This window comes from Crocuta crocuta, unplaced genomic scaffold, assembly GCF_008692635.1.
Source record: "Crocuta crocuta isolate KB4526 unplaced genomic scaffold, BGI_CrCroc_1.0 scaffold11, whole genome shotgun sequence".
NCBI lineage: Eukaryota > Metazoa > Chordata > Mammalia > Carnivora > Hyaenidae > Crocuta > Crocuta crocuta.
In genome coordinates, this window is record NW_027528624.1 from 1,387,742 (window position 1) to 1,414,211 (window position 26,470).

The window sequence follows — 26,470 nt, forward strand, 5'->3', positions numbered from 1 at the left end:
GCACGGAAACGTAAGCCTTTTTGTTATTCCTTCTTTCAATCCTGGTTTTGTCTTCTTTCCTTAGCCTTTGTTACTTGGTCCTCTACCGCACCGATAAGGGCCACCACAGTCAAGCACCAGGTAACAGGGAACACAGATAAACGTAGGGGCATGGCGTCGGCGGGTCTCCAGCTGCTGGCTTTCGCCCTGGCTCTGTCGGGGGTGTCCGGAGTGCTCACGGCCACCCTGCTGCCCAACTGGAAGGTGAGCGTGGATTCGGGCTCCAACATCATCACAGCTGTCGAGCAGCTGCAAGGACTGTGGATGGACTGCACATGGTACAGCACTGGGATGTTCAGCTGCGCCCTCAAGTACTCTATTCTGTCCCTCCCTGTGCACGTGCAGGCCGCACGGGCCACCATGGTCCTGGCCTGCGTCCTGTCCGCGCTGGGGATTTGCGCTTCTGCGGTGGGGATGAAATGCACTCGCTTAGGGGGGGACGGAGACACAAAGAGCCATGCTGCCTTTGCTGGAGGGGTCTGTTTTGTGTCTGCAGGGGTCTCTGGCTTAATCCCCACAGTGTGGTACACAAAGGAGATCATCGCAAACTTCCTGGACCTGACAGTGCCAGAAAGCAACAAACATGAACCCGGAGGAGCCGTCTACGTCGGATTCATTTCGGCCACGCTGCTGCTGATCTCTGGCATGATTTTCTGCACTTCCTGCATGAAACAGACTCCAGAGGCTTGGCTCCATCCAGCCAAGCAGCGGCATGAATCCACCACACAGCCAGAGGGCACCTCGGCGTACCACCTCAAAGACTACGTGTAAATGACTGCGTAATGCACATGGAATTTTTAGGTGGCCGTTCTGGCTTCTGTCTTTTCATTTTAGAGAAAAAATATAATTGAGGTCATTTAAAATGGCACCAAACTATTGTGTACAATTAGATCTGTTTTAAGATTATTTTTCCATTACTTTTGTCATGTTTTATCTAGTGGCTTATAACTGAAAAAGGTTATATAAGACAATTCATTGATGCGTGTTTTTTCTCCCCTTTTGAGATAAACTGTTGACAGAGCTTCTGAATTGTTATTTAATTGGATTTTATAAAAGAACTAAATTGCCAAGTATAAAAAGCACCTTTTTCTGTGTTAATCCAGGGTTATCAGCTGCTTTTGCCGGCTGTTTGCAACCACAGTGACTTGCTTCTGTCCTCAAGCTGGCTTGGAACCCGAGGCAAAGAAGACATGTCCACCTCTCTTAGGTGCTGCCCAAACCAGTCTCCCCAAGTTCTCACCCACTGTGACCTCCTGCTTCCTTTTTCACTTTAGAAAATAATCTACGTGTCTGTGCATGAGCCAACAATAGGGTGGTCAAAGATAAGGCAGGCAGGGCAAAGGAAAAGAAACTGGTAAATGCTCCCACAGCAAAGCAAAACCAAGCCAAGCGTAAACTGAAATATCCAGGATTTGAAGGCATTAAGTACAAAATAAGTGACAACAGGGGCACCTGGGTAACTCAGCTGGTTGAGCGTCTGACTTCAGCTCAGGTCGTGATATTACATTTCGTGGGTTCGAGCCCTGCATCAGGTTCTGTGCTGACAGCTCAGAGCCTGGAGCCTGCTTTGGATTGTGTCTCCCTCTCTCTCTGACTCTCCCCTGCTCATACTCTGTCTGTCTCTCTCAAGAATAAATATTAAAAAAACAAAAACTATTTTAAAAAACTGTTTTTAAAGTGACAATAATAACAGTTTGCTATAGAATGCTTAAGAAGTGCCATCTTTTGCTGCTAGCAAGAGGATGTTCTAGATTCAGTTCATTTATCCTCCAACTGAGATTCTATACCCTACAACTTGGTCTTCCACTTTCCTCTCACTGATAAGTATTTGGATAAAAGTTACTTTTAGGTTGTCATTTTTTTTCTCAACTTTGATTCACGTTAACCAAAACTTTGCTGTTCTCTTATAAGTCAACTGCTTCAATTAGTTAACAGAAAGGATAAAGAATACTTTTAAAAATATAAGTTAAATTATGTAATTCAAATATCTTAAGAAAATAAAAACTGGAGTTTCTAATGTGCAAAGGGGACGATGAACACATTGTTTCTAATCATGATTCATGTAATTTAGACTTAGTCATTGCCCACCATAAAAGGGTAAAGGGGGAAAAAGGGTCATTTCTTCGTACATTAGTAACTCAGGAAGTGGGAGGAATATCTTTTATGTGACTACATATTTTTCATTTGTGCCTATAGAAGTAGAGACTAAAATATTTTATACCTAGTTTACTCATTCTCTTCTGCAACAATGTCATTAGCTATTAATAGAATGGCTAAAATGAAAAGGTACCATTTCATCTGGGAATCAGAAGAAGAATTATTATTTACATAGAAGTTTAAAGTATGGGTTTCTTTTGGATGGTCATATTTTCTTTAAAAAAAATTTTTTTTTAACATTTATTTTTGACAGAGCATGAGCAGGGGAGGGGCAGACACACACACACACACACACACACACACACACACACNCAGGCTCTAGGCTGTCAGCGCAGAGCCCAATGAGGGGCTGGAACTCACCAACTGTGAGACCATGACTTGAGCTGAAGCTGGACACTTAACTGACTGAGCCACCCAGGAGCCCCTGGATGGCCATATTATTTTCTAAGCACACGTATATCAAAAAAACTGACAAAAAGTATTTTTATGCAAATTAACGTGACGGGACTGCTCTGGCCCCTGTACATCTCTCACTTTGCTTACTGTGACTGGCTTTATATGCAGTTTATGTATCTGACAGTCCTAGTGCTAAAAGTTTATGTATTCTAACTATACTTCAAAAATAATTTTTATTTTTGCTTTAGAGTATTTTCTTCTTAAAAAGGCACAGGGGTGTTTTGAATTTCAGAAAAGCAGCCATTTCATACAAATTGATGGCCTAATTCCATCCAGACTGGACACAGCAATGATGAAATGGCTCTGAGTCCCTCTGTCCCTCCAGGACGCACCCCTGCTGCATTCCTCCACCTGAACCCTCCCACCCTCACCCTTTGCCCGCCCACGCTCCGACTCAACCTTCGGGGTTCACTGGGACCTCCTTTGTGAACCCAGCGCCGACTCCCTGAAGTTGGAGCTTACACCTCCGTCCTCCCTGGGAATGCTCTATTTAAACAAGTTACCAGTTCACATGACTGCATCTCCAACTACACTGCGAGACAAGGTGCCGTTTTTACCTTCGTATCCTCAGGGACCCGCCAACAGTGCTAACGATGACAGCGTAGCTCAGTCCTTGCGGATGGACCCGGACTGGTTTAGATCCCAGGAGGTCTCTAGGAGGCAGGCACTTTTCCTAGCCCGGAGGGGCCCGCAACACGGGAAAGCCCCCCCGCCCCCAGCCATCTGCGCAAGGCGGGCAGCCAGGAGGCGGAGGGACGGGTTCCGCTGCAGGGCGCCGGGCTCTCGAGTCACACCAGGTGCGCGCCAGCTCCCGCGGGCACAAGGCTGCACGGTGCGTGTCACTGAATCTAGGTCTTGCCTGCTCCGCTGAAAAGGAGGAAATGACGGCGCTTGCGCACAGAGGGGCTGTGAGGCTTCGAAGACAGGACGTGCACAAGGCGTATGGGGTAAGTATGCTCTGCGCTGCCGGGAAGTTCCCGGTCTAACCCAGCAGTTTCCAAGTGCAGGAAACACGGGGAGGCACTGGAGCCGGCTGTGTGGCCACAGCAGGGGTGGCGGTACTGGGACCCGGGGTGGAGGCCAGAAATGCTGCAAACAACCTACAATGCCTGGGCAACAAAGACTTTTTAAGCCAAAAATGTCAACTGTGAGGAGGTTGAGAAATATATATATATATATATCTGAATATATGGTCTAATATATCTGAATTCTATTTAAACATTCATTTTTTAAAATCAAGTTACCAAACCAAACACCAGAAAGCCCCAGAATATCATGCTTATTTTACCTATAGAGCAGATATGTGTGTATAAGTATGTGTGCATGTGTGTATGATATATATATATTATGTATATAAGTATATACTATATAATACATATTATACTATATATCATATATATTTTATATATATAATAAGTATATACTGTATTATATATATAGACTGAAGAAATCAGTAATTTGGGTCAAGACAGAGACAACGAATGAGGTCAGGAGAACTGGGTACAAGAATGGATAGATTTACTAGAAACCTAAGTGATGTCAGAGCTGCTAACTAGTGGCTAGTTACGCAAGCAAAGGTAAAGGGGGTGGCCTCAGATGTCCTCCAGGTGATCCGTGCCCGACGTGGCAGGTGGGCAGGTGAAGAGGCCCTCAGCACACTATGCATGTATGGGCAGAAGCAGGCTGGGGTATAGACAGATTCAATTCTGGATTCAGTGTTTTCTCATTACGTCTTTTACTACTGTATTTTTAGCTACATGATGTTGGCATAAATTCACTGTATCGACTTTTGAGATTTGTATCACAGGGTATAATCTGTGAACCTGTTGCAATCTCTTCATTACCTCTGATAATTTTTTTTATTCACTTCATTGCACTTTATATGTACATGAAAGTGTCACCTGCAAAAATGCAATTTTGTTTCTTTCTTCCCTGGGTTTATAATACTTGTTTGTTTTATTCTTGAGTAATTATAAAAACATAACTCATTAGGATAAATTGTAATAATAAATATCATTTCTATCCAACACTTACTTGATTTTTAAGAAGGACTCTGGTACTTTAATTATAAAACTAGTTTTTAGTTTACATATTTATTATTTTAGACCCACCCACTTTGAAAGAGCATTTAGGACTACTTACAATTGCTGGCACAGTAAGAACAAAAACAATGACACAGGTGAAAGACTAAAGTTACGAAGGCGAGAGAAAGAATGCTATTAAATAATCCTGGTTGAAGGCTACTAAAGGAATTAAATATGAAACTCAGAACTTGTGAGCAAGCAAGGCACAGAAGGCCACACGAGGCCTGTGACTGCCCGTCTCTGGGTAGGACCCTACAGAGGCTGCCAAGGTGTCCTGCCCAAGCCTCCCCTGGGCTGTGCATCCGTCCTGGCTGCTGTGAGTGCTGGGTGCTAAGGGCTCACAAGTACGGAGTTGCTGACCTTGGCAGGTTAGGGCACCACTGCTCCCAGGAGGTGTCCAGGAGCCCAAGAGTGACCACACACGGGTAGAACATGCCACTCCCTTGACTGACTGTGGGACAATCTGTGCCCCAGAGCTCCCACTCTCCCCTTTGACCCAGTGGGCCCAGGCTGACGCCCGTCTCCAGGCACAACAATTATCCTGCTTACCNCAGAACAACTCAGTACAGGACTTTCCTAAAAATTCTCATCTCAATCTCTAATTCCAGGAAACCAGACCTAACACAGAAGAATATTAGTTAAGGAGAAGAATGTCTTCTGACCTTAAGTCCACAGGGTTCTCAAATATAATATTCAATAGAAATAACATCCTATCAGTTTCAAAAAACACAAAGGCATGAGAAATGGCTTTCTTATGTGATTCTACCCATTTTATGAAGATCAGGATTATTTCACAAAGAAGTCAAGGCCTCAACAGCTGTCAGCAAGGACAGTTGAAAGCTTCTAAAATGTCTTCAAAGGTCAGGCGTGGATGCCCCAAGTCCTGACCTTTTCTTTATAATGTCATGGGTGTATCATCGTTAATTCTCCTAAAATTGTATTGACAATATGCTTTAAATCTGTACCCCTACCTCATGTAGGGGTAACTTGCTCCATATGCAGTACTCCTAATTGGCAAAATTGGATATAAACTATATGGAAGTCTAAGAAATTAAAATCTATACAACTATATCAGTATATACTAACTTAGTCCATAAACAGTTGTTTATAACCATAACAACAATGACCTTCCACTGACTGCCTCCAAATGCTAGATACTCACATTACTTCACATTGATTATTTCTCAAAACAATCCTTCAAGCGTGACATTACTGCCACAACTTGGGATATATTAAAATTCAGCCTATTAACCTGACCAAGTTCTCATAACTAGGAACACTGGAATTCCAGTATGTCTAGTTTCCTTTAAAATACTTCTGGGGGTGTCTGGGTGGCTCAGTCGGTTAAGCATTGTCTGACTTCAGCTCAGGTCGTGATCTTGCATGAGTCTGAGCCCCACTGTGGGCTTTTGTGCAAAGCCCGCTTCGAATCCTCTGTCTCCCTCTCTCTCTCTGCCCCCACCCCCCTTGCACTCATTCTCTTTCAAAAATAAAATTAAAAGGCATATAAAAAACTAAAATACTTCTAGTTATTCCACTAGAGTATGCTGCCTCTATCATAATAATCAAAGGAGCATGTTGTGATTCTCATTTTATGTCTAAGCACCCTATCTACTAGGTTCAAGGATAGTATAATGGTTAAGACCCAAAGTTTATCCATTCTGTTGGGAGTTATGTTAGATTATGAGCCCCGTGACCACAATTTTAAGAAGAAAAAAAAAATGACACAGAATTTTGAGGGTTTAGCAAATAACTCAGTATTTCTAAAATTTGATTAATGTGCAGATCAGCTTAAAACATTACTGTAGAACCCCAGAAATATATGGATTCTCCAGGGTCTAAAAAAGTCAGCTTGAAAAACTTAAGAAATAAGCTTTATTTGCTCATGGAAGCATTTTTCAATTGTAAATCTGCCCTGTAAAAGAACCATTTTGTCTTATCATTGGTAAAATAATTTTATGAACTCAACAGTGAAATGAAAATACAAAATTTTACAAATCCTAACTTAAACTCTATATATGAAAAACTCTAGAAGTTTAAGAAACACTAGAGTAAGTCAAGTAAACTAATTTTATGAATCTAATCTAAGAAGTTGCATTTTCTGTAGATAGAAAAGAATTTTGCAATTGAATGGGGCCTAGAGAAGCTAAAGTAGTGAGTTTGACAAGAATTTAGGTCAACTAGTCTGGACAGGATTGTTATAGTTCACGGAAGTAAAAGCTCTGCCATCAGAGCTTGATTTAGTTGGTCTAAAGACCAATAACTAGGAGGGATTACAGATTCTCCAGAAAAATCCTAAGGTGGTTATAAATACGTCCTTGAAATACCACAGAAGAAATTCTCCTATCTAATTCTCAGGGTTGGATGAGAATAAGTACTGACTTTTAGGAAATGTCTGCAATCATCTATAGAGAATTAACCTCCCTCTCTCAAATCCCCAGTGAACCTGCCTGTCCGTCTCATTTATCACTTAGCCTATTTCACTTGTGTGAGGAGTTATCGGTGTTTATGACTATCTCCTCATGTATTCAGAAAGGTTTAGCCAAAGGGACAGCCTCGTGCCATTATTTTATCTTCTCTAGAAGAATCTGCTCCTTTCTTAAGACAATAAAATTTTTTTAAATTTGCTCAATGCAACCATTAGTCAAATATTTCCTGGCTTTCCTCAGAGTATTCCTGATCTGCTAAATAGTAAAACTACTTCAGAGCAGCAGAGAATTCTTTTAGAACCAAAATTTAATCATTTGATTTGTTTTCCTTTATCATAATACAGTGTCTCTCCTCTTTGGCAATGGCTTTCCCAGATTACAAACAAATTCCCTGCATTTAATATTTATAACATGAAAAGTATCTAAAGAAAACGGCTATGAGTATGTCTAACTTGCCAAAAAGCAAACATCCCTCAACAAAGTGAACCAAAAACATAGCTAGTTTTTTCCCAAATAATAAATATTTTCACGAAGCCTTAATCCTGGAGGAAAGAACATTTAGTTAACTAACTGCATGTGTATCTTACCCCAAAATCAAAGACAAGGCTGGTAACAACCTCTAAAAATGCCCTCAACTAAATAATTAAAACAAAAAGAGGGGCACCTGGGTGGCTCAGGCAGTTAAGCGTCCGACTTCGGCTCAGGTCATGATCTCACGGTTCGTGGGTTCAAGCCCCGAGTCGGGCTCTGTGCTGACAGCCAGCTCAGCCTGGAGCCTATTTCAGATTCTGTATCTCCCTCTCTCTTTGACCTTCCCCTGCTCACGCAGTCTCTCTCTCTCTCTCTTAGAAATAAATGAAACATTAAAAAACCAAAAAGAAACAATCCACTAAAAATATTCTTAAAATCCACCTTAAGAAACACTTGATAAAATTTAAGTAGCTTAAAGATTCTGGATTGTGGTAATAACCCTAACTGTAAAAGCCTAAAAATAAAGATCTTTGGTTCTGATATACTTGGGTCTTACATGATTCAAATGTTACATACACTCATGTGCATTATGAGAAGCAAGCAAGCTATACAGTCAGCTGGTTTTCTTCATTACAATGGCCACCTGGTCTAGGCTAGAAACTATCTGAAAGCACAAATAAGTTAAACCTGATGATGACCCGTAAGACATCTCCAGTCATTGGATTACACCCGGAATCTAACAGGATCTGTTATTTTGGAAGAAATCATTTACAATGTCTGAAACCTTGAGATGCTAAAAGGAGGTGGTACTGAGAATGAGTGTTCTGAGCTTGACTTAGAAAAAAGCTGAAAACTATTATAGGAGAGGAAGATGGACTGAATTCCGATGGTTACCCAAAAGCTCAGCTAACTGGGGTGGCCGACACGGCAGAGGAAGTGAACGATGGTAGAAACTATGGAGGCTCTCAGACCATCTTCAAGATGGACAAGAAGGGCTAACACTATTGCTCAGGGCCCCATTCTAAATACAGAATCTCTATCTAAATCTAAAAAGCCATATAATACAATTTTTTTCATGCTGTCTACTTTCCTTAATGAATCTCAAATGAAACGTCACAAAACTTATTTCTTGAGAGTTTCAGGAAGAAGGAATCTGTCCCTCACCAGCTGTAAACTTCCTGAAGGCAGACTCCACGTCTGATTGCGCCCCATCCCACACATGCATCCCCCCCACCCCCCCAGACCCGCTCTGCCCAGCCCAGGCCTTTTCATGCAATAGCTGCTCAATGCACATCCGACAAAGAAATAGATGAGTTTTTATAACAGATGTCCTGGAGTAACGCATCCAGTAGTAGTTTTGCTGAAACAGACACCACTTTATCATTTTTCATTTCTGGCAGAGAAACTTTGTTTCTGTAATTAGCTTGTAATAGTAACAGTCTCATTTAATATCCAACTATTTTCCACAGATGATTAATCACAAGTAACACTGCCAAAATAGGATCTCTTAAAAATGTGGAAAGAGGAGGACCGGAAGAAGGCGGTGCGGGAGGAGGGGGACCCCTGGCCCACCTCATCCATGGACACCCCAGGTAATAGGTACATCTGTGCAATTAACCCTAAACATGACCTGACAACTGCAGAACGGATCCTGCAGCTAATCACAGAAGAGGCGACACTGGAAAGGGGAGGAGGAGCAGAGCTGTGGTTGGGAACCAACCCCCACCCCCTGCCCCCAATAAGAGGGACAGCAGGAGGGCAGGGAGAAGGAAGGTTGTACCGGATACCAGGCACCCAGCACCGGGAAGACAAGCACCCATTACAGCTGGCTTTGAAAACCAGTGAGACTTAATTTAGGGAGCTTTTAAAATCAGCGGGGCTTGGGGCACCTGGGTGGCTCAGCTGGTTAAGCGTCTGACTTTGGCTCAGGTCATGATCTCACGGTCCATGGCTTCCAGCCCTGCGTCGGGCTCTGTGCTGACAGCTCAGAGCCTGGAGCCTGTCTTCAGATTCTGTATCACCCTCTCTCTCTGACCCTCCCCTGCTCACACTGCCATTTCCTCTCTCAGAAATACATAAAAAACATTACAAAAAATTTTAAATCAGCGGGGCTTAACTCTGGGTACATTAAAACTCAGTGGAATTAACTCCAGGAGAGCAAGAGGTCATAGGAAACTGAGTCCCAACCCTTAAAGAGCCAGCATATTAAATAGCTCCACCCAAGACACAGCACAAAACCAGGAGTTTGAAAAGTGCCTGTGGTCTATGTGCTGGAGATTTACTTACTAATCTCAAAACGTGCACTAGAAGAGCAGGTCTTCAGAAGACCTCCCCGAGAAGACAAGTGCTGGCAGATGCCAGTTCTCTTACCCTCGCTCAGCCCAGATAGCTGCGCATTTGTGGGGAGCAGCGCTGGCACTGCGCACCTGTCCAGCTACGCTGCGTGCCCCTCCCCCGTGCTCTCCTGTGGACCGGCCTCATGTAACCTGCCCGCCTTGGCAGGCGTCCCTCCAAAGTGGCTCCCTCCCTGCCACATGCTGCAAGCAGCCCTGGCAGGGCCCGAGGCCATTTCCAATGTGCCTCCTGCCCTGGGGAGGAGGAGGGAAACCTCCACGCAGCGCCGTGTCCAGTTCCAGTAGCTGAGCCTCTAGCTGGCTACACAGGGACAAAACCTTGCCATTCGGTGTGCCCGCAGCTGTGCAGACACTGACTGCAAACAGCTGGTCTGATCGCTGACCTTATCCACCTAGAGGCCCATGGAGTGCTCAGACGGGCACCGCAACAGCACAAGGGCCAGGCCCTGTCCGGCGCCCACAGCACGCCAAAGTGGGTCATGCAGCTGACTGGGCTAAGGACCACCTGGCGAAGCCACGACAGCACGGTGCACCGAGTCCATGCAGGAGACACCCCTGTGGCACCTGCTTCTGGTGACCAGGGCGCACTGGGCTATAGCGCACCACGTGACTTCTTCTGTGCAAGGCCAGGGGACATAGCTCACCTCCCTCATACACAGAAACAAAGTTAGACAAAAACAAAGAGACAGGAATACGTCCCAAATGAAAGACAGGACAAAAATCATAGCAGAAGAGCTAAATGAAGATAAGCAAAATGCCTGATAAAAATTAACAGGAATAGCCATAAAGGTACTAGACTTACTAGGAACTTCAACAAAGAGAAGATATAAAACAGAACCAGTCAGAGATGGAGAACTCGACAAGTGGAATAAAAAACAAAATACACTAGAGGGAACCAACAGCAGATCGCAGGAGGCAGAAGAATGGATCAGTGATCTGGAAGACGGGGCACTGGAAAGCAATCAAGCTGCACAGCAAAACAAAAAAAAGAATAACAAATGAGAGTAGGTTACGGGAACTCAGAGGCATCATCACGTTATTACAACTGCATTAATGAGATCCTAGGAGGAGAAAATATAAACAGGCAGAAAACTTTCCTTGGAAAAGAGACATCTGGATCCAGAAAGCACAGAAAACCTCGAACAAGATTAATCCAACGATGTTCATACCAATGCACAAAATAATTAAAGTATAAAAAAGTAGTAATAAAGAGAGAATTTCAAAAGCAGCATGAGAAAGAAACAGTCACATACAAGGGAAATCCCATAAGGCTTTGGCATGATACACTCAAAGTGTTGAAAGGAAAACACCAGCGACCAGAAAGACTGTATCCAGTATGATTACTATTCAGAACTGAAGGGGAGATAAGGAGTCTCCCCAAACAAACACTGAAAGAGATCATCACCCCTAAAACAGACTTACAGGAAGTGTTAAAGGGACTTGAGTGGAAAGAAAAGGCCATAACTAGAAGAAAGCTATGAAAGGAAAAAGAACTTCACACATAAAAGCAAACTTCTAATAAATGCAGTAGATTAATCATTTTAAGACAGTATGGAGGTTAAAATACAAAAATAGTAAAAATCAATTATGTGTATAAAAATCAGCCAAGGGACTTCACATTTTGCAAAATAAAAAGATGTAAAATATGATATCTCATACATAAAACATGGGGGGGAGTAAAAATTTAGTGCTTTTAGAATATGTTCAAACTTAAGCAACCATAACTTAATACAGACTGCTATACACATTAAGATATTATACATGAAGCTAATGGTAACCACAAACCAAAAACCTGTGATAGATATACAGAAAATAAAGATAAAGAAGTTCAAGCATAACACTAAAGAAAGCCATCAAACCACAAGGGAAGAGAGCAAGAAAGGAATGGAGAACTATAAAAACAATTGGAAAACACATACTGTGTATGTGTATTACACCATATACAAAAATAAACTTAAAATAGACTAAAAACCTAAATGTGAAACTCAAACCATAAAACCCCTAGAAGATAACATAGGCAATATGTCTCTGACACAGCCACAGCAATATTTTTCTACATATGACTCCAGAGGCAAGGGAAAACAAAAGCAAAAATAAACTATCGGGACTACACCAAAATAAAAAGCTTTCGCACAGCAAAAGAAATCATCAACAAAACAAAAAGCAATCTAATAAATAAATGGAAGAAGATATCTGCAAATGATAGATCTGATAAAAGGTTAGTATCCAAGTTATATAAAGAACTTAAACAACTCAACACCAAAGAAACAATTCAACTGAAAAAATGGACATAAGACTTGAGTCAACATTTTTTTACAAAGACAACATTCAGATGGCCAACAGACACATGAAAAAAATGCTCAACATCCCTAATCATCAAGAAACGGAAATCAAAACCACAATGAGACATCACCTTCTATCTGCCAAAATGGCTAGAATCAAAAAGACACAGAATAACAAATGTTGGTGAGACCGTAGAAAATAAGGAACCCTTGTGCACTGTTCGTAGAAATGTAAACTGGTGCAACTACTGCGGAAAACAGTTTGGACATTTCTCAAAAACTTAAAAATAGAAATACCAAAAGATCCAGTAATATGATTACTAGAATTTACCCAAAAAACACAAGAATGCTAATTTGAAAAGATATATACACTATTTATAGCAGTTGTTATTTACAACCACCAAGATATGGCAGTATTCCAAGTGTCCGTTTATAGATAAAGATATTACTTAGCCATAAAAAAGAATGAGATCTTGCCTTTTGTAATAACATGGATGGACCTAGAATGTATATGATAAGTGAAATATGTAAGAGAAAGACAAATAACATGATTTCAATTACACACGGAATCTAAAAAAACAAAACAAATGAACAAATAAGACACAAAGAAACAAACCAGCCTAAAACCAGACTTAGCTGCAGAGAACAAACTGGTGATTGCCAGAGGGAAGGGGAATAAGATGGGTAAAATAAATAATACAACTTCCAGTTATAAAATAAATAAGTCATGGGGCACCTGGGTGTCTCAGTCGATTGAGCATCCAATTCTTGATTTCAGCTCAGGTTGTGATCTCACAGTTCATGGATCGAGCTCCGGTGGGACTCTGTGCCGATAGTATGGAACCTGCTTGGGATTCTCTCTCTCCCTGTCTCTGCCCCTCTCCTGCTCACACTCATACACACACACACGCTCTCTCAAAACAAATAAATAAGCATTTAAAAAATAAGTCATGAAGATGAAAGGTAGAGCACAGGGAATATAATCACTAACACTCTAGCAACGTTGTATGAGGACAGATGGTGACTACACTTAGGATGTGAACACTGAGTAATGCAGAAAACTGCTGGATCAATATGTTGTACAACTGAAACTGATATAACACTGTATGTTAATTGTTCTTCAAAAAAAAAGGTGGAAAAAAAATTCATGATAAAAAGTGTTAGAAGTGACTTGATTTAGAAATCTATCCAGAAATCACAAACAAATGCCGATTTCTTTCTCTGAGGATTAGGTGACCATATAACTTATCTTCCCTCCTGGAATACTTTGAAGAGTACAAGGCGATAATACCACCACCGGGCAACGTGGATAAGCCTAAACATTTAGTCACTGGAAAAGGGAGAAAAATTAGGACAAGAACTATTCACACATTGCGATTTTTCTTATTCAGGAGAGATAAAGAAACAGTACAGTTTGCATAGAAGTGAAGATCAGATCCTAGAGATAACTTCCTGGGACATAGCCTCTGATGAACAAAGATGTACAAAGAAATGGAAACTCACCTCTGGCTTAGGGACAAAAGCCTGACCTGGAATGGTCAAGATGTGCTCAACGTTGCACAGATACTGGGCCATGACGGAAAGGCGACTGCGCTGTTTGCTTCCTGTACTGGCTGTAAGTCTCTGTAAGACAAAGAGGAGTTTTTAGCAAATAATTAATCCAGTCTGATTAGATGGAATGCAGCCAACATTCTATTATCTATGGACACTAGATGGAGTTTTGAGATAAATTTTAAAAGTACAGGCACAGGTAGAACAGGAAACATTTTCCTCCAACATCAGTGGAGGTGAACCCAAGTGTGAATTATATCCTATATAATGTACTCAAAAATCCAGTCAGAAAACCTATCACTAGGGGCTGGGGATTTTCAAACCACTGTTATATTATTTAAATCTAATAAAACTTAGGGGTGCTGGGGTGGCTCAGTCCGTTAAGCAGCCGACTGCGGCTCAGGTCATGATCTCCTCATTCCCGAGTTTGAACCCCACATTGGGCTCTGTGCTGACAGCTCAGAGCCTGGAGCCTGCTTCGGACTCTGTGTCTCCCCCTTTCTTTGTCCCTCGCCCACTCATGCTCTGCTTCTCTCGCTCTCAAAACTAAACATTAAAAAAAATCTTTTAAAAGCTAATAAAACCTTGAGTATTCAGAACTCTTGGAGAACTGTTTTTTTATTTTTGCAAAAACCAGTAATTTATTCTTTTAAGAACCTAACCAATTTTAAAATCAGGTATATCTAAATTAACTCATCAATGCAGTGCAATTTCACCCAAAATCTCAGGTTTTTCTTGAAGGAAATTTAAATTAAATTTCATAAAATTATATATGGAAAAGCAAAGGGCCAAGGACAGGCAGGAGGCTCCTGAAGAACATCAAGAACATGGGAGGGTCTGGGCGGACCCCCCACCTGGTGTCAAAGTTAAGGCAGATTATGGCATTGCTCTAGACACAGATCAACGGAGCAACAGCCTTAGAGACCCAAGCCTGTGGATGTTTGCTATGTGACAGATGTGGGGCAGCAACCACTAACGGGAGAAGGATGGAACACTGGATACAGGGTATTGGTATAAGGAAGTAGATCTACAGAAGAGAAGAGTAACTCCCCATCTCATACTATAACCAAAGTAAATTCTAAGCACATTAACAATAAATAAAGAGCAAATCTTTAAAATTTTTATAAGTATGTATTTATTACTCCATGCTTGGTAAATATTTCTTAAAGATGCAAAAGCAAAAGCCATAAAAGACTGATCTTTTGCTCTATTAAAATTTAAAACTTCCATACAATAAAAACCCTATGAACGTAAGTCACAGATGGAGCGAAGGTATTTGAAACTCTTCTCCGACAAAGGATTAGTGTTCAAAACATAGAAGAGCTCCTACATGTCAGTAACCAAAAGATAAATCATAGAAAACAGGCTAAGAGCACCCAAATGAACTGTGACCATGAACTGTGCTCAACCACATTACAAATTAGGGCCATACACGTTTAAGCTGTAATGAGATAAGCTTTCCTATCCATGAAAGGAACGGAATTTCAACCACAGAACCTAGAACTGGTGAACGTAGGGAGCCAGCAGAACCCCACCTCCTGCTGGGAGGATGGGTACAAATACTCTGGGCTACAACTTGGCAAAACGTACCGGAGCGCTGAAGCAGAGCACGCCCCCATGACTCGTTAGGTCCCTTCAGGAACATGTCCTGGAGAGCAGTTCATATACTTCCACAAGGAAATACTCTGCAGGAACATCCCCCACCACATCACACATGCATGGCCTCAAAAACAGTGAAAAAACACAGAGGCCCATCATCAGGAATGAGTAAGTAAACTGGTAATTTTGACAATGGGATACTAAGTAACAGTTAAAATGAGTAAGAAGGCGTTACCAACATAGATCCCAAAAGAGAGTAGAAAATAATGAAGTGGCAGAAAATATGTGGAGTATGATGACTCCATTTATAAAAAAAACTTCAGAATATTACTCCTCATTGTTTCCTGTGTGTGTGTGTGTAAAACACATGCCATGGGAATGATGAATATCAGTTTTAAGAGAGTACGACTCATAGGAGGGAAAAAAAGGAGATAGAAGAGGGTTCTAAGCAGATCTGTCATATTTTATTTCTTAATAAAAAGACAAAAATATGGCAACATGTTAAGATTAGACAAAACTGAGTGGAGGATTAAAAAATTAGGCACCACTAAAAAAAAATTAGGCACACTAATTTTTAAAAATGTATCCTGGAGAGGGGGCAAGGATGGGGGAGAAGTGGGGAGCTCCGGACATTTCGCTCGTCCCTATTTCTCAAATGGAGAAGGCCTGAAGCCGTAGGAGCCCTTACAGGATCGCAGGAGTTTGGAAGGAAAAGGAGGCAGAGTCCGCTGAGAAAACAACCTTACAGGTGCATGAACGGGAACTGGGGAAGATAAAAACGGGCAGGGACGGAGGGAGAGGAGGGAGCCCCCTTTGTGGGGAGCTGCGGTGAGTGAAGGGGAAAGAAAGAGCGGCTGAAACTGCCCAAAGAACTGTCCTGTCCCTGGAGAAGAGAAAAACCTAGGCTCCAGACAGCGAGTGGTCACCTGGTTCCCAGCTGTGGAGCCGACTTTCAGCTGGATCCCCAGTGCCAGAAGGCGCCAGGAGAAACTGCCCCTCTGCTTTCCAACTCGATTCGATTCAGAGAGGAAGCAGCGCAGCCTGAAACCACTCTGCCGCCCAGCTCTCTGGCTAGATCCCCAGTGGGGAACCGGTGAGGCCCAAACCACTCCGCCAGCNCGGGGAAGCAGCTCGGCCTGAAACCGCTCCGCAGCTCCTCCGGCTGAAGCTGCTTGGAAGGACTCGGCCTGCGGGTTCCTATTTCGGGTGTATCAATAAAGCGGGAGGACGAGAATCTGGAAACGAGGCGTGGTTTGGGACACAGAACACAGCACACCTTGGCTGCGCCCGCAGAACAAGGAGATCAGACCCAAAAGAGTGATTTGCAATGATTGGTTCGAGATGGGACTTGGGCGCTACCACTTTTCTCCCCACAACCACCGAGTCGGGGCCTCAGGGAGCAGGTGCAGGATGCAGTGGAGGCTAAGGCCCGCCTACACCAAACCACGCCCATCCCCACTACAGACTTTTTGGGGGTTTTTTTGTGTTGTTTTTTTTTTTTAACGGAGCCGGGGCAAGACGTTTTGGGGTTTTTTTGTTGCTGTTTTTTTTTACCGGAGCCGGGGCAAGACCAACATGGATGCACTACCATGATTAATTCTAGATTGATGCTTTATATTCAAATATAGTTCTCCTTGTCTCATTCGTACCCCTCCCCTCTGCTGGACTGGGCACTCTGGTCACTGGTTTGCTTAAACAGACATATTTAATACATTCTCTAGATGTATATTCTACACCTCCACCGCTACCTCTCTCTCTCTCTCTCTCTCTCTCTCTGGAGTAATCAAACTATATAGTTTCTCTTGAGTAACATTATTTTCGTTTCTTTCTCCTCGCCTCTTGCCATATTCTCCTCTTTCTCTCTCTGAATTAAGTCTCTTAGTCTCTGCCTGGTTATTGTCCAGTTTCACTTCCTCCCTGCTGTGTCATTTCTTTGTATCTGCTCTTCCATCAGCACTGCATATACCCTGCTCTTTATTTGTAGCTGGGAATTCTGGTTTTATGCTTTTAGACTGTCCTTTGTCTCTTGGGTTTCTTTTTTCTTTTCTTCTTTTTTATATTTATTTTTATTATTTGGTTTTCCTCCTTCCTCTTTTTTTTTTCTTTTTTCTTTTTCCCTTTTGGTTTGCATGTTTGTTGATTTGTCTGTGTTTGTATGCCTTTGTTCCCTGTGTTTGTCTGTTTTCGTTTCCAGCGCTACCTCAAGAAACAAGCCAAAGTACACATGGTGGAGAGTCCCAAATACTACTACGAGCAGGGAAATAAAATAACCAAAGTCTCAGCAAGAAAGACCAAGACACACCATTCTAAGAACACATCCAGAATGGACAGGCCCTGGACAAAGAGCCTTCTTTAATACAGCAGTACTCACAGGTGCAGAGTGCATAACAAGCTTTTAAAACTAATAAGAGACAGAAAGCTAGCCAAAATGACAAAACGGAAGAACTCTCCTCTAAAGAAATTCCAGGAAAAATTGACAGCTAAAGAACTGCTCAAAACAGATATAAGCAACATAACTGAACAAGAATTTAGAACAATAGTCATAAAATTAATCGCTGGGCTTGAAAAAGGCACGGAAGACATCAGAGAAACTATTGCTACAAAGACTATGGAGCTTAAAAATAGTTGTGATGAATTAAAAAATGCTATAAATTGGTGCATAATAAAATGGAGGCGTAAAGTGCACAGACTGAAGAGGCAGATAGGAGAATAGGTGAATTAGAGGACACAATTATAGAAAAAGATGAAGCCGAGAAAAAGAGAGAGACACTGATCCAGGGACATGAAAGGAGAATTCTAGAACTGACTGATACAATCAAATGGAACAATATCTGTATCATAGGAATTCCAAAAGAGGAAGACAGAGGGAAAGGTGCTGAAGGAGTCCTTGAACAAATTATAGCAGAGAACTTCCACAATCTGGGGAAGGAAACAGACATTGAAATCCATGAGGCACAGAGAACTCCCTTCAGATGTAACTTGAATCGATCTTCTGCACGACATAGCATAGTGAAACTGGCAAAATACAAGGACAAAGAGAGAATTCTGAAAGCAGCTAACACACAAAGGGAAACCTATCAGAGTGCTTACAGACCTATCTACTTAAACTTGGCAGGTCAGAAAAGAATGGCAGGAAATCTTCAATGCGATGAAAAGAAAAAATATGCAACCAAGAATCCTCTATCCAGCAAGCCTGTCATTCAGAACAGGAGAGATAAAAGTCTTCCCAAATAAACAAAAACGGAAAGAATTCATCACCACTAAACCAGCCCTACAAGAAATCCTGAGGGGAACTCTATGAGGGAAATGTTGCAAGGAATACAAGGTACCAGAGAAAGCATCACAAGCATGAATCCTACAAAGAACACATGACTCTAAACCCATATTTTTAAATAATAACACTGTGTAAATGGACTAAATGCTCCAATCAAAAGACAGAGGGTAGCAGAANGTGCGGCAAAGGCAGTCCTAGAGGAAAGTACACTGAACTCCAGGCCTATTTCAAGAAATTAGAAAAAGTGCAAGTACAAAATCTAACAGTGCACCCAAAGGAACTAGGAGAGCAACAAGAGCACCCCAAACCCAGCTGGAGAAGAGAAATAATAAAAATCAGGGCAGAAATAAACAATATAGAATCCAAAAAAACAGTTGAACAGATCAATGAAACCAAGAGTTGGTTTTTTGAAAAAATTAACAAAATTGACAAACCTCTAGCCAGCCTTCTCAGACGAGATCGGGCGTGTTCAGGGTGGTATGGCCGTAGACTAGCCAGGCTTCTCAAAAGAAAAGAGAGAGCACCCAAATAGACAAAATCATGAATGAAAATGGACTTATTAAAACCAATCTCTCAGAAATACAAGCAATTATCAGGGAATATTATGAAAAATTATATGCCAACAAACTGGACAACGTAGAAGAAATGGACAAATTCTTAAATACACCCTCATTACCAAAATTCACCCGAGAAGAGAGAAAATATGAACAGACCCATAACTAGTGAAGAAATTGAATCAGTTATCAAAAACCTCCCATGAAATAAGAGCCCTGGGCCAGATGGCTTCCCTGGGGAATTCTACCAGACATTTAAATCAGAGTTAATACCCATTCTTCTCAAGCTATTCCAAAAAATAGTAATCGAAGGAAAACTTCCAGACTCGTTCTACAATTCCAGCATAACATTGATTCCCAAGCCAGACAGAGACCCAGCAAAAAAAGAGAACTACAGGCCAATATTCTTGATTATGGATGCAAAAATCCTCAACAAGATACTTGCAAGTCGAATTCAACGGCACATAAAAAGAATTATCCACCATGATCAAGTGGGATTCATTCCTGGGTTACAGGGCTGATTCAATATTGGCAAATCAATCAATGTGATACATCACATTAACAAAAGAAAAGATAAAAACCATATAATCCTGTCGATAGATGCAGAAAAAGCATTTGACAAAATACAGCATCCCTTCTTAATAAAGACCCTCGTAAAAGTCGGGATAGAAGGAACATACTTAAGCATCATAAAAGCCATCTATGAGAAGCCCTCAGCTAACATCATCCTAAATGGGGAAAAACTGAGAGCTTTCCCCCTGAGGTCAGGAACACGACAGTGATGTCCACTCTCACCACTGTTGTTCAACATAGTGCTGGAAGTCCTAGCGTCAGCCATCAGACAGCAAAAGGAAATAAAAGGCATCATAATTGGCAAAGAAGAAGTCAAACTTTCACTTTTTGCAGACGACATGATACTCTACATAGAAAATCCAACAGACCACCAGAAGCCTACTAGAACTGATCCAAGAATTCAGCAAAGTTGCAGGGTACAAAATCAACACACAGAAATCGGTTGTATTTTTATACACCAATAATGAAGCAACAGAAAGAGAAATCAAGAAACTAATCCCATTCACAATTGCACAAAAAACCAGAAAATACATAGAAAGAAACCTAATCAAAGATATATAAGAGATCTGTATGATAAAAACTATAGAAAACTTATGAAAGAAATTGAAGAAGACACAAAGAAATGGAAAAACATTCCATGCTCATGGATCAGAAGAATAAATATTGTTAAAATGTCATTACCACCCAAAGCAACCTACACATTCAATGCAATCCCAATCAAAGTTGCACCAGCATTCTTCTCAAAACTAGAACAAACTATCCTAAAATTTGTATGGAACCACAAATGACCTAGAAGAGCCAAAGTAATATTGAAGAAGAAAATCATTACAATCCCAGACTTTAGCCTCTACTACAAAGCTATAATCATCGAGACAGTATGCTAATTGCTTTATTGCACAAAAACAGACACATAGACCAATGGAATAGAATAGAGAACTCAGAATTGGATCCACAAATGTATGGCTGACTAAATCTTTGACAAAGCGAGAAAGAGTATCCAATGGAAAAAAGACAGCCTCTTTAACAGATGGTGCTGGGAGAACTGGACAGAAACATGCGGAAGAATGAAACTAGATCACTTTCTCAGACCATACACAAAAGTAAACTCAACATGGATAAAGGACCTGAATGTGAGACAGGNATTAACTGAGGACCGTGGGGGAGAAGAAGGGAGGAAAGAGGCAAACCATGAGAGACTCTTGAATGCTGAGAACTGAGGACTGATGGGTTTGGGGGGGGAGGGGGAGATGGGCATGGAGGAGGGCACTTGTGAGGATGAGCCCTGGGTGTTATATGGAAACCAACTTGACAATAAACTATTTAAGAAAAAATAAATAAGTAAAAAATGTATCCTGGTTCTCTATATTCTTAGAATTTACCGGATACTCTGATTCTCTTCTAAATGATACAGGGTCAGCATTACAAACACCAATGGCTACTGGATTTATCCTGGAGGTGGGTACACTGGCAGTGTACCTCACCACTAGACAAATGAGTGTGTTTACCGCATTTGGTTTTGTCTTCTTGCTTCACTGTCAAGAGAAGATTCCTAAAATTCCCTATTATTTGCTACTTCTAACCTGCTGTGGGCATGAAAACCACATATTTGGCTCATAAGAGTTTTGCATTAAGTAGGTTTTAAAACTGAGATGCTCAGGGGTGCCTTGGTGGCTCAGCTGGTTAAGCATCCAACTTTGGCTCAAGCCATGATCTCATAGTTCATGGGTTCAAGGCCCACATCAAGTTCTGTGCTGTCAGCCAGGAGCCTGCTTCAGATTCTGTGTCTCCCACTCTCTCTCTGCTCCTCCACTGCTTGGGCTCTGTTGAGCTCTCAAAAGTAAACAAACAAATTAGGGGCACCTGGGTGGATCAGTCAGTTAAGTGACCAACTTTGGCTCAGGTCATGATCTCATGGTTCATGGGTTTGACTCCCACGTTGGGCTCTCTGCTGACAGCTAGCTAAGAGCCTGGAGTCTGCTTCAAATTCTGTGTCTCCTTCTCTCTCTGCCCCTCCTCTACTTCTACTCTGTCTCACTCTGTCTCCCAAAAACAAGTAAATGTAAAAAAAAAAAAAAAAGTGTTTTTTAAAGTTAAACTGAAATGCTCAAGAAATTTCCTGTGGGTAAAATTATAGATTCTGTAACATCTATTTTGTTACTCAGAAGCCATCCCTCCACCTCATCCTTCTTTTTAAATTGCCTGGCTCCTGTGTATTATTTACACAGTTGAAGTTATTAGGAGGCCCAGTTCATGATAAGTGATAAGCTGCTACAATATAAGTGACAAAGTTCATCCTTACTAAACTGTAAAACCAAGAAATGTAGATATTCTCAAGCAAATATCAAAAAAAAAAAAAAGAAAAGATAAACACTGGAAGCATGTATTTAAAGAATAAACTTATGCATTAAATGGTCAAGAATATTTCTAGTTCCTCACAAATTTCTTTTGCAGCTTAATTGTACCATTGCCACGAAAGTAAAAAATTTAAAGTGCACTGTACAACTGGCACAATTCAAAGCAGTTGTGTAAAACTAAAATCTAGCACATACATAATCACAAAATAAAAAAAAATAAACCAGCGGTGCCTGGGTGGCTCAAGCAGTTGAGTGTCTGACTTTAGCTCAGTTCATGTTCTCACAGTTTAGGAGTTCGAGCCCCACACTGGGCTCTCTGCTGTCAGTGCAGAGCCTGCTGCGTTTCCTCTGTCTCCCACTCTCTCAGCCCCCCCCCCAAAAATGAAAGAACATTAATAAAAGAGCATGTAAAAATTATTATTTCATGCTGGGTTGTCTTCCAATATTTTACTTTACATCCCAAAGGTGTTCTCATTGATGAATTCAACAGAATTTGAAAAATCACTTTAACCAAAGAGCAAACCAGTGTGACACAGAGCGTAAACTAATTTGACGTAAAGGCATGGTTATGTATAGTTCACTCAGAGTGCTGGCTGTCCGTTCCTGCCAGGAAAGCCTGACCCCCCAACCTGACCCATCCAAACTCTGCAGCAATACACCTCGGCTGTGGAGAGGAAACCGTGTGGACAGTACACCTGCGCTGAGAAGACAGCAGCACATACCTGTCCCGTATTCACTGCAGAGAAGTTCAAGCCACAGAACAGAAAGCTCTGAAAAAGGTTTCATTAAAAATTAGCCCAAGAGTCAGATGGTCAATCAATCATCCAAACAGGACTTGATGCTTCTGTGATAGATATGTTATGTGTAAAGCTATGAAAGTTCAAACTCCATGACAAGACAGAGATTTTAACAACAAAAGGCCAGGAAACCAAACCAGTTAATTTTTCAGTAAAAGGAAACCTCTAACCCTAGAGATTTTAAAAAGCATTGTGAGGGGGTATGAGAAACACCAGGCACAAAGACGCCACAAGGACAGTGTTATTTTCTTCCTCATTCATCTAAAATAATGTTAAGTAGAAAAATTAGGCTTATTCTTGGGAGGCTACACAGCCAAATACCAGGGACGCTGAAAACGACATCATTCCTGGCGGGGTAACTGCCTCCCTCCCTGCTAGGGAGGTGCCCATGAAGCAGCCAGGGGCCCCTGAAGATGGGAGGAGATCAAGAAGCGAATCCTGGACCCCGAAAGGAGAGACCACAGGTCCAGTCACACGGAGAACTGGAAAATCATGACTGCAGCAGGAAACACACGACCTGTGTTCAAGTTCAGCTTTCCCTGTAACGAGCTCCATGACCTCCTGCAAGACACTAAACTACTTTAAGCCTCAGTTTCATCATCTATAAAATGAGGTTAGATGAGATTTGTTAAGGTCTCATTTATTGCTACACAGTCTGATTCTACTTTATGAGCTGGAACTTTATACTGTCTATATGTTCTTTAATGTGTGTGAGCTGAATTCCTATCTTTAGACCCTGCAGACCTAGAGAGAAGCAAAGAGGACTGTGTTTGGTTACTTTTGCTCTATCACTCACAAAGCCAAGCAAAGCGAACGCCTACAAGTGCTATCTGTGGAATATAGAATTACAAATATGATAGTGTCAAGAGTAAACAGAGGGTATATAGGAAAATACTGTTTGCCATATATTCTTCTGTTGAAACTTTCGCTTGCAAAATGTGAAAACTGGTCAGAGGGCTAGTGCTAACCATGCTTCTAGAGCATTCCATAAATTATAGACTCCATGTAAACTTTTCTCAATACTCATACTAAAATTTGAGTAAAATCCACACTTTTTTGGGCTAAAGAAAAATAATTGCATATGGTGAAGTTAAAGCAACACTATTATTAATAATCACAACTGACATTCTGAGTCACTGAAAATAGTACTCCACCTCTTAAGCCTCTGTTCCTTTGCATTTTCCCCCAAAAGAATTCGAGTACATAGTGTTTTGCATCTCTCTTGTGTTATTCAGGAATAGAAATACCATAATAATCATGTCATCTGGGAAAATTAAAGTCCAAGGACAAATCAAAAGGGTGAGAAAACAAGAAAACTATTAATATATGCTCAACTCAAACACACAGAAGACAGTGAACAGAATCATAAGCCGGAAATGACACGGGCCTTAGGAAAGTAGTGACGCCTCAGAGGTCCTAACAAACACAAAAAGGTCCTACATTTTGGTAATGGGAAATTCTAGGACGGCTAAGAAAAAGATTTTATGGCTAAATACTCTAAAGCAAAGTTTCCTATCCTTGGCATTGCTGACATTCTGGGAGGGTGAAAGTGGAGCAGCTCTCTGTTGTCGGGAGCTGTCTTATGCCCTGCAGGTTTACCAGCATCCTTGCCTCTNCCAGACAGGCAGAAGGCAAGAAGACGGCGAAGTGGGAGGACCCTGAGCTCGCTTCCTCCCCTGCGCACACCAGGGCTGCAGCTACATCCGGTGCAACTCTTCCTGAGAACGACCTGAAGCCCCACAGAACAGCTCTGGAGGGCTGCAACTATAAAGACAAAGCCGCATCAGAAAGGGAAAGAGGGACAAAGACACTGTGATTTCAGGAACCAACACCCCCCCTCCCCCAAGCGAGAGAGGATCTATCACAGGTGCAAACGTCTCCCTGAGAAGTGAGGGCTTCCTGCCCCACTCCANCAGGACTTGATGCTTCTGTGATAGATATGTTATGTGTAAAGCTATGAAAGTTCAAACTCCATGACAAGACAGAGATTTTAACAACAAAAGGCCAGGAAACCAAACCAGTTAATTTTTCAGTAAAAGGAAACCTCTAACCCTAGAGATTTTAAAAAGCATTGTGAGGGGGTATGAGGAACACCAGGCACAAAGACGCCACAAGGACAGTGTTATTTTCTTCCTCATTCATCTAAAATAATGTTAAGTAGAAAAATTAGGCTTATTCTTGGGAGGCTACACAGCCAAATACCAGGGACGCTGAAAACGACATCATTCCTGGCGGGGTAACTGCCTCCCTCCCTGCTAGGGAGGTGCCCATGAAGCAGCCAGGGGCCCCTGAAGATGGGAGGAGATCAAGAAGCGAATCCTGGACCCCGAAAGGAGAGACCACAGGTCCAGTCACACGGAGAACTGGAAAATCATGACTGCAGCAGGAAACACACGACCTGTGTTCAAGTTCAGCTTTCCCTGTAACGAGCTCCATGACCTCCTGCAAGACACTAAACTACTTTAAGCCTCAGTTTCATCATCTATAAAATGAGGTTAGATGAGATTTGTTAAGGTCTCATTTATTGCTACACAGTCTGATTCTACTTTATGAGCTGGAACTTTATACTGTCTATATGTTCTTTAATGTGTGTGAGCTGAATTCCTATCTTTAGACCCTGCAGACCTAGAGAGAAGCAAAGAGGACTGTGTTTGGTTACTTTTGCTCTATCACTCACAAAGCCAAGCAAAGCGAACGCCTACAAGTGCTATCTGTGGAATATAGAATTACAAATATGATAGTGTCAAGAGTAAACAGAGGGTATATAGGAAAATACTGTTTGCCATATATTCTTCTGTTGAAACTTTTGCTTGCAAAATGTGAAAACTGGCCAGAGGGCTAGTGCTAACCATGCTTCTAGAGCATTCCATAAATTATAGACTCCATGTAAACTTTTCTCAATACTCATACTAAAATTTGAGTAAAATCCACACTTTTTTGGGCTAAAGAAAAATAATTGCATATGGTGAAGTTAAAGCAACACTATTATTAATAATCACAACTGACATTCTGAGTCACTGAAAATAGTACTCCACCTCTTAAGCCTCTGTTCCTTTGCATTTTCCCCCAAAAGAATTCGAGTACATAGTGTTTTGCATCTCTCTTGTGTTATTCAGGAATAGAAATACCATAATAATCATGTCATCTGGGAAAATTAAAGTCCAAGGACAAATCAAAAGGGTGAGAAAACAAGAAAACTATTAATATATGCTCAACTCAAACACACAGAAGACAGTGAACAGAATCATAAGCCGGAAATGACACGGGCCTTAGGAAAGTAGTGACGCCTCAGAGGTCCTAACAAACACAAAAAGGTCCTACATTTTGGTAATGGGAAATTCTAGGACGGCTAAGAAAAAGATTTTATGGCTAAATACTCTAAAGCAAAGTTTCCTATCCTTGGCATTGCTGACATTCTGGGAGGGTGAAAGTGGAGCAGCTCTCTGTTGTCGGGAGCTGTCTTATGCCCTGCAGGTTTACCAGCATCCTTGCCTCT

At 41.6% G+C, this 26,470-nt stretch overlaps 2 protein-coding genes across 2 annotated transcripts in view; one reads left to right on the top strand and one right to left on the bottom strand.

Moving 5' to 3' along the window:
- The window catches only part of CLDN20 (claudin 20), a 4,410-nt gene extending 3,525 nt beyond the window's left edge, over nt 1-885 (top strand). The window contains exon 2 of the mRNA XM_077755047.1: nt 65-885. Coding sequence (XP_077611173.1) covers nt 151-810 — 660 coding nt within the window. The 5' untranslated portion in view covers nt 65-150 and the 3' untranslated portion in view covers nt 811-885. The remainder of the gene's footprint in view (nt 1-64) is intronic.
- The window catches only part of TFB1M (transcription factor B1, mitochondrial), a 72,994-nt gene that overhangs the window by 17,118 nt on the left and 29,406 nt on the right, over nt 1-26,470 (bottom strand). The window contains exon 5 of the mRNA XM_077755102.1: nt 13,776-13,895. Within this exon, the coding sequence (XP_077611228.1) occupies nt 13,776-13,895 (120 nt within the window). The remainder of the gene's footprint in view (nt 1-13,775; nt 13,896-26,470) is intronic.